At 35.3% G+C, this 11,759-nt stretch overlaps 2 protein-coding genes across 2 annotated transcripts; one reads left to right on the top strand and one right to left on the bottom strand.

The window, feature by feature from the left end:
* Positions 1 to 1,070: 1,070 nt before the first annotated feature.
* On the bottom strand, positions 1,071 to 5,454 carry LOC109585397 (uncharacterized). The gene is made up of 5 exons (XM_020001463.1): positions 4,723 to 5,454; positions 3,446 to 3,662; positions 1,610 to 3,393; positions 1,525 to 1,558; positions 1,071 to 1,478 (listed from the first exon to the last, which is right to left on the bottom strand). Exons 1-5 carry the CDS (start codon positions 5,452 to 5,454, stop codon positions 1,162 to 1,164), a joined length of 3,084 nt encoding a protein of 1,027 aa, XP_019857022.1. The 3' UTR covers positions 1,071 to 1,161.
* Positions 5,455 to 6,018: 564 nt separating this feature from the next.
* LOC100639543 (ribosomal protein S6 kinase alpha-5-like) lies at positions 6,019 to 11,714 on the top strand. The gene is made up of 11 exons (XM_011408209.2): positions 6,019 to 6,149; positions 6,195 to 6,254; positions 6,316 to 6,534; positions 6,936 to 7,051; positions 7,102 to 7,209; positions 7,431 to 7,612; positions 7,665 to 7,971; positions 8,264 to 8,557; positions 9,040 to 9,210; positions 9,944 to 10,141; positions 11,184 to 11,714. Exons 1-11 carry the CDS (start codon positions 6,062 to 6,064, stop codon positions 11,643 to 11,645), a joined length of 2,205 nt encoding a protein of 734 aa, XP_011406511.2. The 5' UTR covers positions 6,019 to 6,061; the 3' UTR covers positions 11,646 to 11,714.
* The last annotated feature ends 45 nt before the right edge of the window (positions 11,715 to 11,759 follow it).

Raw genomic sequence — 11,759 nt, 5'->3', positions numbered from 1 at the left:
TATGCTTAAACGACTCCATAGGCTCTCGTCCTTTAGTATTAATGCACATCAACTTATGCGCATTACTTTTGCCAGTGTAAAAAGGCCTTAAATTAGAAGTAATTTAAACTGTATTAAAGTAGGGAAGCTGTGTAAAATCAACTGCAACGAGTAGTTACTATACTGATAATAGATTATGCAATTAATGTTACTATTGTGGTTTAAACTATGTGTTGTTGCACTTGAAACGCACACACGATCTGACTTTTGTATGAGTGTGTGACTTCAGGAGCCCTGGTACAAATAGAACTCTTTTATTTCTCTTTTTGTTTTACTGTTTTTATACCCATCTCTCTATTTTTTATGCACAAGGTAATCAGTATAGTCTTGCAAGCCACAGAGGCACAGATAAGCTCAACCTTGTCTACAATTATTGTCCATAGATTTAGATAATAACTTGTATTTATTCTACTTATAAAGACAGTACTATGACTATGGTCATAAAATACAATTTGAAAAACTTAAGGATATGGATATATCATCATTATGAGTAAGAGCACTATCAAAACTTCCAAATGAATAGAAACGTGATGTAGGGGCACAAAGAACTGCAAATGATAATAAGCTAACTCTATTAGCATAACAAAAAATAACTGACAGCATTCAAGTAACAGCAACAAAAACAGCAGTAGATAATGATCCATTTTGCAGACCTGCTTTTTGATCACCTGAGCCACACCCCCAATCTAGAATAAAATGTGTATGCAGTCTGTCTGTGCCCTACATCAGCTTCAGTTTATTTACAGTGACCCATCCCTAGCAATGTTTTCAACTAGAATTTTTGTTATGATAACACTTTAGTTTTAACTTTGCTATGATAAGATGATCATGATGTAGAATGAATTAGTGGCATGGAAGTACTCCTTTGCTACGACACTACTTTCAGAATCTCTACAATCCTTTGCAAACAATAGAGAGCTAGGGAGGAGTAGACTAAAATGTCAAACCAGTACAAAATAGAAACAAGACGCAAAGTGTGAGAAGCTAGCTCCTTTTATGAAGGCTTTGTATCATCATGAAATCCTGGATCATGGGGATAAATTAAATCTATTCTAAAGATATAAACTACAATTGGTAAAGTTTACTAGCAAAAATGAAAGAACACATCAGCAATGACTAGATCTAGGTCACATTAATAATTATTGGAGCTATATTGTAGTCACACAACCTTTTCACCAGTGCCTTGATTTTGCCATCTTTTGTGCTGCTCCATTCATTCAGTTTTGCTGCAAGCTCAGCCTTTGTTGCTGAACTGTTTGGCACATTTGATAAATCTTGTGTTATCCAGTTAGTTAGTTGATTGAGGACATTCAACCAAGGTGGTAGTGACTCCTTGTAGTCAGCATCAAAGCATTTCTTGAATAAATCAGTCAGCATTTCTTGGTCACAACATGCTACTAATTCTTTTGTAACAAAAATGACATCATCAAATTCAATATCTATAATGAGAGTAACAATTTTTTGTTAATGGTATTAAAAACTAACCAGTCACAAATTTAAACTTTTCAGGTATTGGTTCCTATAAAATATTTTGTTAATATTTGCATAATGCTTAATGTTTTAATAATACCTCAGTCAATGCTTCTATCCAGTCACTATACTCTGCTTTTGACTTACATTCGTCACACAACTTGACGTCATGTGGAAGTCGGTGATACTCTTTTTCATTTTTTGAGCACATAATAGCAAAAGCATAACTGAAACGTCCACGGCCCTTCTTTTTATCGATAATTTCTGCTATTTCTTTGAATGCCTGAACAACATACAAGGTGTGCTTTTTTGAAGGAGGCATAACTTTAATTTCAGTTTCATCACCTCTGAAGGTCATTGTTATTATGCTGTTGTTATCTGTGCATTTTATAATGGTACGATTTTCATCAGTTGACGATTGAAGTTGTGCAAAACTGTGCTTCAACATGCAATTAGTAAAAGCAACTTCAAAATTGACAAAGTTTATAGGACGTCTATTATTTCGTAGTAGTCTGACTGCCTCCTTGTCTATGAAGCGCTCTTGCTTATGCTTTCGAGCACAAGGCATGTAATAACAAACTTCATGGGTCTCATCTTGAGCATATTTTCCCCCTGGTACCACTGCTACCATGCCAACTAATGCTAAAACTGACATAAATGTCTCTCCTTGATTTGCCCCAAACATTTCTCTAGCTGTTGTTTCGGTGATGATGCCATTTTCAGTGTACACCTTAGAATCTGGAGGGTTGTCAAATGATTTATTGAGATTAGATAAAAATTCATTAGGTTTGATAATAATAATATCGCTGGTATCATCCACAAGACTAAGATCAAAGATGCTGCCAAATGATGTGAATAGTTCACAAAACTCTTTGAAATCCTCATCATTCATATCGCATTCCTCAGCAAGCTGACGTAACTCAGCCTTCCTCATAAACATGCCCTCCTTATGTTCTAGAGCACCGCGAAAAAATAACCATGTAACTGGAACATGTGTTCTTCTATAAACATTACCCAGAAAATTCTTTAAAAACCGAAGGAAATAATTACCTTGCACTTTCTTGTTGAAAGGTAAGGTTTGATCTTTGAATTCTGTGACATTTAACTGTCTGGCCACTCGTTGCAAATCTTCTTCAAATATTTTCATTTTGGTTTCAATTTCTTTATCACTATCCTCTCCGCTGTGTGAAGCAAATACTGTGCACGGTCGCTTATGAGTAGTAACTCCTTTACAAAGTCGCATGCAGCGAAGGAGATAATCCAATGGTTTCTGCCATATCTGAAGCTTTCCTTCTTTTTCGTTTGCTTTTTTATTAGAGTTATCTGAAACTTTATCTAAATCAGCAAAAAGCCACATACGACTATTTATCAAGTGGCCACTAAATGCTCTCAAAAAGTAAAAGACATTAGTGTTGAGTGTTACGTCCCAAATATTAATTAGAGTTGCACCTCTTGTTATGGTAAAAACGAAGTCCAAATTTTGTTTGTCACAAAACCGGCTGCTGTATTGATGTAAGTGAGCCAATAGTTCTTTCATGTGCTTGTTAAGTAATGCATCTTTGTAAATCCGCAAAGGCTGTTCAGTAGGAACTTTGTATAAAATTTCTTCGGAACTTCTGGCAAATTGGCAAGATTGGACACCAAAGTTGTACAGCATTGAGGTTGAGTATACGCAAGCGATTTCATAGTTAGACCTATTAGTAGCCAAGATATGATGAGATGAGAACCCTGCAGTGATTGGAGTCTTGAATATCTCTTGAAGTGCTTCCTTTTTGGCACTCTCTGGCAAACCAGCAAAGCAAATAAGAAGTGGAATTATCTTAACATTGGGCCTCTTTTTCATGATACGTTTCAAAGTCACAGCATCAATGATACCATGAACAGCTAAAGTAAACATGTAAATATGATTCATAAACATTCTACCCAGTGAAAGTACCTTCAAGCTCAGGAAGAACAGAGCTACTACTAGGCGATATTGTTAAGCCCACTGGTGATTGTTCAGAGACGACAACGGCTCCAGGTTCATCAGATCGAGATTCTTCAACAGCTTGTAATTGATACTCTTCCTGTTTGAGAAAATTGTTAAAGTGGTAATCACTAAAAAGCCTTGGCCTTTGCTCACCATTATAAATGGTTGCTGCGCTGCAGCGCAGCTACACCACAATCACGTGAGCTGCATATTCTAAATTCCATTGTAGATCTTGTAGATAATTAGTTCTACTCTGAGCTGGTGGCTGATCATCATTCATCATGATTGTGGCTGATTTTTGTGCAGGCTAGCAGGCTGCCCAAAATCCATAATCAGGTTGGGCCTTGATTGAAAATCAGTCGTGATTCAGATAAGAATCTAAAACTTATGGTTCAGAAAGGACATCATGATCATAATTTTTTTGTGGTTTTGCCGATTTGATTAAAGTATCACTATGATTTAGACTCACAAGTCACTGTCAATTTATAGCTTCTATCTGTAAAGTGTAAACACATTTTTTGCCTGTCTGACTAGATCTCATGCTCATGCATGCACCAACACATGCATTGACACAGCAAACTTATACCAGCCTTATATTTTCAAATTTTAAGCTACTTTTTAAAGCCTATCAGTACTGCTATAACTATGTAACAAAGTTATCTGATTGTGTGTAATAGCTATTTTTTACTGTTGGCTGTCAGTGTAAAAAATAGTATATATTAGTTGGCTAAAACACAATCAGAGTGACCTTGACAGCGCCTACATGGAGGTCTTAGGAAATAAGCGTTAGGGCCAACTGCATGCAGAGTAAAATACATTTGATAAGTTTGCTTATTTAGTATTGCAAAATGAAAGTAATGGTACTATAGAAATTGAAGAATAATTGGCAATTCTACTGCAGCACTACACTAAAAATAAACAAATTAAAATTAATCAATATGAACTAATTATACAATATTAAGTCAGCGACAAAAGTATCAATCACAAAATAGTATCATAATAAAAGCTGAAAGGTCAGTATCTTTGTTTTATGGCTGAGGCTCCTCGGGAGAATATTGATGCTTTCGACATATTGTACATAATTTAACAATCACTTTCTTCACATCAGGCCTAAAAATTGACTGGATGATTGGATTAATAATAATGACTGTCAAGAGAAAAACCAATGATGCAGCAATATATGAAGCCGGCACATCATGAAACAAACTGGTAACGATAACAATAACAGCAGGAGTATAGCATACCCCATATGCAACAAGCATTGCTCCAAATATTCCTATGATTCTTCTATTCTTTGACACGTATGCACTCTCATCTGCTAATTGAGCATGTTCCCGGATGAATCTTCTTGTGAAGCAACACGTCCAAATTGATGAAACTATGATAATGCTTGCTTCAGTAAAAAAGACTACTAGAAGCAAAAAACTAAAACTAGCTTCATTTTCAAATTTCACTTCGCAAGATCCAAAAGGGGAGAAAACATATTTTCCCATTTCAAAGAATGGTGGTACGTTCAATAATGTAGACGTTATCCAGGTACTAGCAACGACAATCAGAGCTACCTTAGCTTTCATGTATTGCTTGTAAAAGATAGGCTTGACAATGAATAACCAACGATCAACAGATATAGCAGCTAGTGTAGCATTTATGAAAGTTATGTTATAGTTCAGTATAAATCCAGCAAAATTGCAGGTTGCCTCTTTTACTTGCATTGTATTGCCAAAGATCCATTCTCCATATGCTGCTGATATGAGCCAAGATGGAATGTATATGAGGGCCATTACATAATGTATCATAATCAGAGAAGTAAAGAGTATTGTAGATGGCAACTTTAAGGATTTGCATTGAGAAAAAGTAGCAACAAGAACAAAAGTATTAACGATCAATGCAGCAATCATTTCTACAGCAAGTGCAGCTGCTAGTAGAGGACCATTAACATCTTCACCAAGAGTATAATTTAGACCATGTATATCCATATTACTGCCAGGTAGAACTGTTGCTGAGCTGAAACTATTTTGGCCAGACTAAAAATAATTAGGTCTAACTAACATCTATTTATATATCCTGATTGCCATGGTGGATGGCATTTTCAGTTGAGGATGCTGCTAGATAGTGTTAATTAACAGCTATAGGTTCCTGATTTATAGTTTCCTTCAAGTATACAATGTAATCAGTAAACAACGCCACAAAAGAAAAAAACAAAAACAAAAAAGAACTGTGTCAAAAAGAACATGTAATGATATGACACCATTACATACAGTTATGACAAAGAACTAGTTGTGAAATATATGATTAATAAAAGCAAGTGCTGAATTACGATGCATTGCTTTTCATTTGTTATCTTTGAGTTGTGACCGGAAGTGCTTTAGAAAAAATAGTACCATACATCAAAACATCAGAATATGATGTGCTATCTACTAGTGAATTTGTTTCATTTTACATTTCAGCCTATAATTAGCTTCATGCAACCAAAATAATTATTGTATGGTATGAATGCATGATGCACTGATTTAAGAAGTGGCGGGAATTCCCGCGGGAAGTGGTATTCTGTGGGAGGTGTGTCCGTCACCTTGGAATACTACAATGGCGACTGGTGAAGAGCCAAGCAGTAAGAAGAGGCGGGTATGTAATTCATCGGAAGAAGAAGAGGACCTTCTATTCAACTGCAGAGGTTAGCTTCCTTTATACTGTGAGATATTCCTCTTACTCCTTATAGAGCACCGTGTTGCAATAGGGCCAGAAGATTTTGAATTATTGACAGTCCTTGGAACAGGAGGTATCATAATGATATAATTGGTCAAGGATCACTTGTCACTATCTTGTTATCTTGTCTCTAGGATATGGAAAAGTGTTCCTTGTAAGAAAAGTCACGGGAGCTGACCAGAAGCAGTTGTATGCCATGAAAGTACTTAAGAAGACTTCTGTTGTCCGTAAGAAGAAGGTGATGGAGCATACCCTGACAGAGAGATCAGTACTGGAGGCCATTAGAGACTTTCCTTTCCTTGTAACACTTCATTATGCCTTTCAAACTGAAACAAAACTCCATCTTGTTATGGGTGAGTCCATGATAATGGCCATATGGGATATGGGATGGATTGATAACTATAGTCTACACTGATTGAAGTACATTTTACATGTAAATGCCAAATTCCATTGGTCTTTGGTGTAATATGAGATTAAAGTGTTTGCTAATTTGTCAAAATAAGGTGTGAAACATTCTTTTGTATAGTTTTTCAAATAGTACAAAGTTGAGTAAAATTAATGATAATTGCTTAAGGACAGGCATAGATCTAATTACCATGAATAATAGTTTAAATGTGCTTGTTAATATGATTGTCAATAAATGTAACAATATTGACTATATCCTTGTGTTTTTTGTATTACTGACGCGCTGCATAATGTACTGTGAATTACTACTGTCATGTATTTAAAACTATACTGTTACATCATTATTCAGATTATTTGTGTGGAGGTGAACTATTCACTCATCTTCATCAAATCGGTCCATTCTCTGAGTCAGGGTCACGATTATATGGAGCTGAGATCACACTAGCCCTTGAACACTTGCACTCAGTTAGTATTCATCTATGTATAGTATTAACTTATCATTGTTTCATTAACAGCTTAATATATTGTACAGAGACATCAAACTAGAAAATATATTGTTAGATAGAGACGGACATATTGTTTTAACGGATTTTGGACTCTCGAAAACAATGAAACCAGATCAAGTACACATAGACACATTATAATGTTGTTGTAACTTGTCTCAGTAATACTTTGCTCCTCTTTTATGATTCTGTTTATCAACATTTATCTCTACACTGTTTATCTCATGATCTCTCTCTCTCTCTCCCCTTCCTCCCTCCCTCCTCTCTCTCTCTCCCTCACTCTCTCTCTCCTCTCTCTCCCTCCCTCCCTTCCTCCTCTCTCCCTCCTTCCCCCATTAAAGGTAGCTCATTCTTATTGTGGTACAGTGGAATACATGGCTCCTGAGATCATAAGAGGAGGTGATGATGGCCACAACTTGTTAGTGGACTGGTGGTCTCTTGGTGTGTTACTCCACGAATTGTTGACATGTGAATCACCTTTTGCACCAACTGGGGAAGACAACTCTCAAAAAGAGATATCACGGTTAGTGAATTAAAAAGACCATTGTGCAGTTTATTATTGATTTCATTTATAGGCGGATATTGTATGAGGCTCCACCCATACCTCATAAATTGTCTCCATCATGTCGGGAGCTGTTGTTTGGGCTAATGAGGAAGAACAAAGATGAGAGATTGGGAGCTAATGGAGCCCATGAAGTGAAGAGCCACAGGTGGTTCTCCTCTCTTAACTGGGACGATGTACTGGCTAAGAAAGTGAGGCCTCCCTTTAAACCTTACGTCAGTAATGAAATGGATGTTGGGAATTTTGCTGATGAGTTCACTAATCAAGACCCTGTTGACTCTCCTGCCCTCCCTATTTCAAAGCATAATCAAGTGTTCAGAGTAAGTTGTGACTAGAACTTATAACCTGCTCCTCCCTCACTCTCTCTCTCTCTCATTCTTTCATGCTTCCTTTTCTTCAATTTTTTAAATTATGGATATTAGTGGCCACTATATACACAAATACAAGTACATGTAATTGGTCATTTGTATTGTAAAAGTAAACATTTAGTACATACATGTACATGTACGGTGTATGTAGCCGTTTAGTGTAATAATGCTGTGTCAATGGCTGATTGTGCATGTATCATAGTAAATATTATAATTAATCATTTGTAAATATTATACTTTATAGGGTTATTCATTCATTGGTCCTCCAGTCTTATTTACATCAAACACAGTTCTCTCTTCTCTCCCTCCTCTCCTCCTTCATGATTCACCTTTCCTACAGAAGTATGAACTCTCAAACACTAACTTAGGGACTGGTAGTTTCTCTACGTGTCGCGTGTGCATTGAGAAGGAGACCAAGCAGGAGTTTGCTGTGAAGATAGTGAGCAAACGTCACAATCCAATGAGAGAGATCAGCATATTGCAGTTGTGTCAAGGTCATCCTAATATTGTTCGCTTGCATGAAGTATTACAAGACCAGGTATAGATTGTTAGTCTTATCCTTTCAATTTGCATACATTGTACATTATACATATATACACATGGTATAACTACATACAGGATGTTACTTCACTTTGCGAGCAATCTCATTCTGTGAACTTACATTTTCCTGGAATGACTTAATTTACAAGACATATAATACTTTACATGATTCAATTTCTCTTTCCTTATTAATATAAATGTATATACATGTACATTGTATGCACTCTATCAATTGTATACAGGCTCCATTTGTATGTAGTATCTTTTTCATTTATAATGGAGAGGCTAAATCTATGTATTATAATGTACTGTATTAATTTTATTGTATGTGTGACTCCCTTTATATGTTAGTATTATAATGCATAGTATTATTATGTTATAATTATAATGTATTATATATAGTCTCTGTTAGTATTAGTATTAGTATACATGTATGTTAGTATTATAATGCTTCTCTCTCTCTCTCTCTTTTTCCTTTAGCTTCATGTCTACATTATAATGGAGAGGCTCAGAGGTGGTGAATTACTTGATCGTATTCGTAGTAATAACAGCTTCACTGAAGCTCAAGCAAGTCATCTTTTCCGTCAGCTGGTGTCAGCTGTTCATTTCATACACTCAAAGAGAGTGGTCCATAGAGACCTTAAACCTGAAGTATGTACTTGTAATACAACTACATGTACTGTAATGTGATATTTTATGCCCTTTGTATGTTGTGTTTAAGAATTAGCTTTGTTTTTTAATTGGCTCAGAAAAAATGTTTTGAAATTCCTGTTACATGTACATGCTATGCTAAGAATTTTAAAGAAAGAATTCTTGGATTTTCTGATGCATATACAATTATGTAGAAAGTTTGAGCTGATTCCAATCAAAATAATATTGATTTTTACAAATTTAAAGTTGCTCCAAAATTTAGGCACAACATGTTCTTGTATTATGTTGAAAGTTTTTAATAACAATAAGTGTGCTTCAAAATACCATGATACTTAATGCCGTATGGTTGGTAATTTTTGTGGTGGTATTAATTTTTGTTAATTTTGCGATTCATTTTTATCAACGAAGCTACCACCCACACATGAAAAACTAATTAACGGGCCATTCAGAGCTCTAACTACTATTTCCAAGCCAGTGGAGGAGCCAGAGTCTTTGCCTATTACTCCATATTCCACTATAAGCCATGTATTGGAAGCTAGTGCTGTAGATCCAAGTAAAAAGAAAATTGCTAACTGCCAGCCACAAATATTTGTACCCATGAATATTAGCTTCTGGAGAAAACGCAAAATATTTGACCCTTGAAAATTACCAACCATATGGTGCATGATTAATTTATAGTTACATTCTACATATTTAAATCACTTAAATATTTTTCAAATTTTATATTTAATAGAATCTCATATTTTCAAATGAAGATGATGACACTGCTGTATTGAAGATCATTGATTTTGGATTTGCACGTTTATTGCCTGAAGCTCCCCAAGTATTGACTACCCCCTGTTATACATTACCCTATGGTGCACCTGAAGTTATATCACACAGCAATGGATACACTGAATCATGTGATATATGGAGTCTTGGAGTTATACTGGTCAGTAGTACAACATGTATTGTATAGCTTAGGCTTGTATCTATAAAATTTAATCATTTATTCTAGCATCAATTTTTAAGCAGAAATAAACATTATCAAAATTAAATGTTACATTTATGTTAAAAATTAGCATTAATGTTTCTTAATTTTACTTTGTTTCTCACAGAAGTTTGATATAGTGCTTTTTGTCAGATTTGCTCAAAAATCTGGTGAAAGACCTTGTGTACAGGGTATTTCACTTAAAATAGCTGGGAGGAAATTCTTCATTATTTTTTCTGACATATACATATATCTGGTATACTTATGCTGTGTAGACACTTTGAGCCAATTCCAATCAAATTTACGATTTGTTAACAGTTACTCCAAAATTATGCCAAAGACCCTAGGAGAGAATTTGTCATTTTTATTTCTGATACAGTACATGTACTTATATTGTGTAGAAATTTTGAGCTGATTTGGATCAAAATTAGATTTTTTATGATTTTTTAAAGTTGCTTCAAAATCTGGCCAAGCAAAGATACATGTACATGTAGCTGGGATAGAGTTCTCAATTTATAATTTTTCCTGAAACAGAGCTACAGTGTAGCTGATAAGATCAAACTTTGAATAACTAAGGCCAAGTATGCTTTTCAGCTCACATGTACACATATACACTATGCATCATAGTCTCACGACACAAGACTATGATGCATCACATGTGCAACATTCATAATTAATTTATGACCTGCTTCTAATTATTGTCACTGATATCTTAGCTCTTATTTGTGTACATTAATTTGGTTTAGTAGGAAAATTGGCTTCAGCGCCAAAATTTGGCTAGTTTTTTGTGCGTATCTGGCTATCACAATCCTTTACTGTGTTATCATTGGCAATCATCATTGATGCATTTTTATTTGTAGTTTCATACAATTGCCAAAAATAGAAAGTTTTTATGTAGTCATGTACATGTACTGTCTCTGATATCATCATATGATTAATGATTTTCAACACTCCAAAATAAAATAATACAAAATACTTATTCACTTTCTTATTTTCATACTAGTACACTCTGTTAAGTGGACAGGCTCCTTTCCATGCTCCGACATGGCCGACTGAGAAGATTGTTGATTGCATTCAACATGGGAGTGTATCATTTGATAGTGATGAGTGGTCCAGTGTTAGTAGCACAGCCAAGAGCCTCATTAAAGGACTACTGACAGTCAACACGAGTCAAAGACTAACCATTGATTCATTATCAGTTCATCCCTGGCTAATGCCTGACTCCGCCCCTGACACGCCCCTCTGCACTACAGTCAGTCTTAAGTCCCTAGGAGCCACAAGGACTGCTATCAATCACACGTTACATGCCTACTATCAAGTGACTAGTAAAGATGGTCTCGTATTAGGAGATCCTGCACAAAATCCACTCGCTCGTAAAAGGAAGTTGAAATCTGAAAGAAGTCCACAGCCTGGTACACGCCCCACAACACTAGAGATTACTGACTTAAAAAGTGCCACAAATTAATTTTTATCGTATTATTATTTCATCGATATTTTTAACGACTTGACTTCTTCCTTTGAGGTTACTTTTTAACTGTTTTATTATTGTCAATAGTAATAATTATTATTAATTTTAGGA

The sequence above is a fragment of the Amphimedon queenslandica genome, unplaced genomic scaffold (assembly GCF_000090795.2).
Source record: "Amphimedon queenslandica unplaced genomic scaffold, v1.1 AMPQUscaffold_13069, whole genome shotgun sequence".
Lineage (NCBI taxonomy): Eukaryota > Metazoa > Porifera > Demospongiae > Haplosclerida > Niphatidae > Amphimedon > Amphimedon queenslandica.
Note: the sequence above shows the minus strand (reverse complement) of the source record. Positions and strands in the feature narration are given on the sequence as shown.

Bases quoted from the DNA above. Each gene is read 5' to 3' on its own strand.
- LOC109585397 (XM_020001463.1), bottom strand. From the start codon at position 5,454: ATGGATATACATGGTCTAAATTATACTCTTGGTGAAGATGTTAATGGT. The intron at 3,394-3,445 runs GTACTTTCACTG...TGTTTACTTTAG, and splicing joins TGTTCTTCCTGAGCTTGAAG to CTGTTCATGGTATCATTGAT. The intron at 1,559-1,609 runs GTATTATTAAAA...AATATTTTATAG, and splicing joins GGATAGAAGCATTGACTGAG to GAACCAATACCTGAAAAGTT.
- LOC100639543 (XM_011408209.2), top strand. From the start codon at position 6,062: ATGGCGACTGGTGAAGAGCCAAGCAGTAAGAAGAGGCGGGTATGTAAT. The intron at 7,972-8,263 runs GTAAGTTGTGAC...TATACTTTATAG, and splicing joins AGCATAATCAAGTGTTCAGA to GGTTATTCATTCATTGGTCC. The intron at 10,142-11,183 runs GTCAGTAGTACA...TTTTCATACTAG, and splicing joins GGAGTCTTGGAGTTATACTG to TACACTCTGTTAAGTGGACA.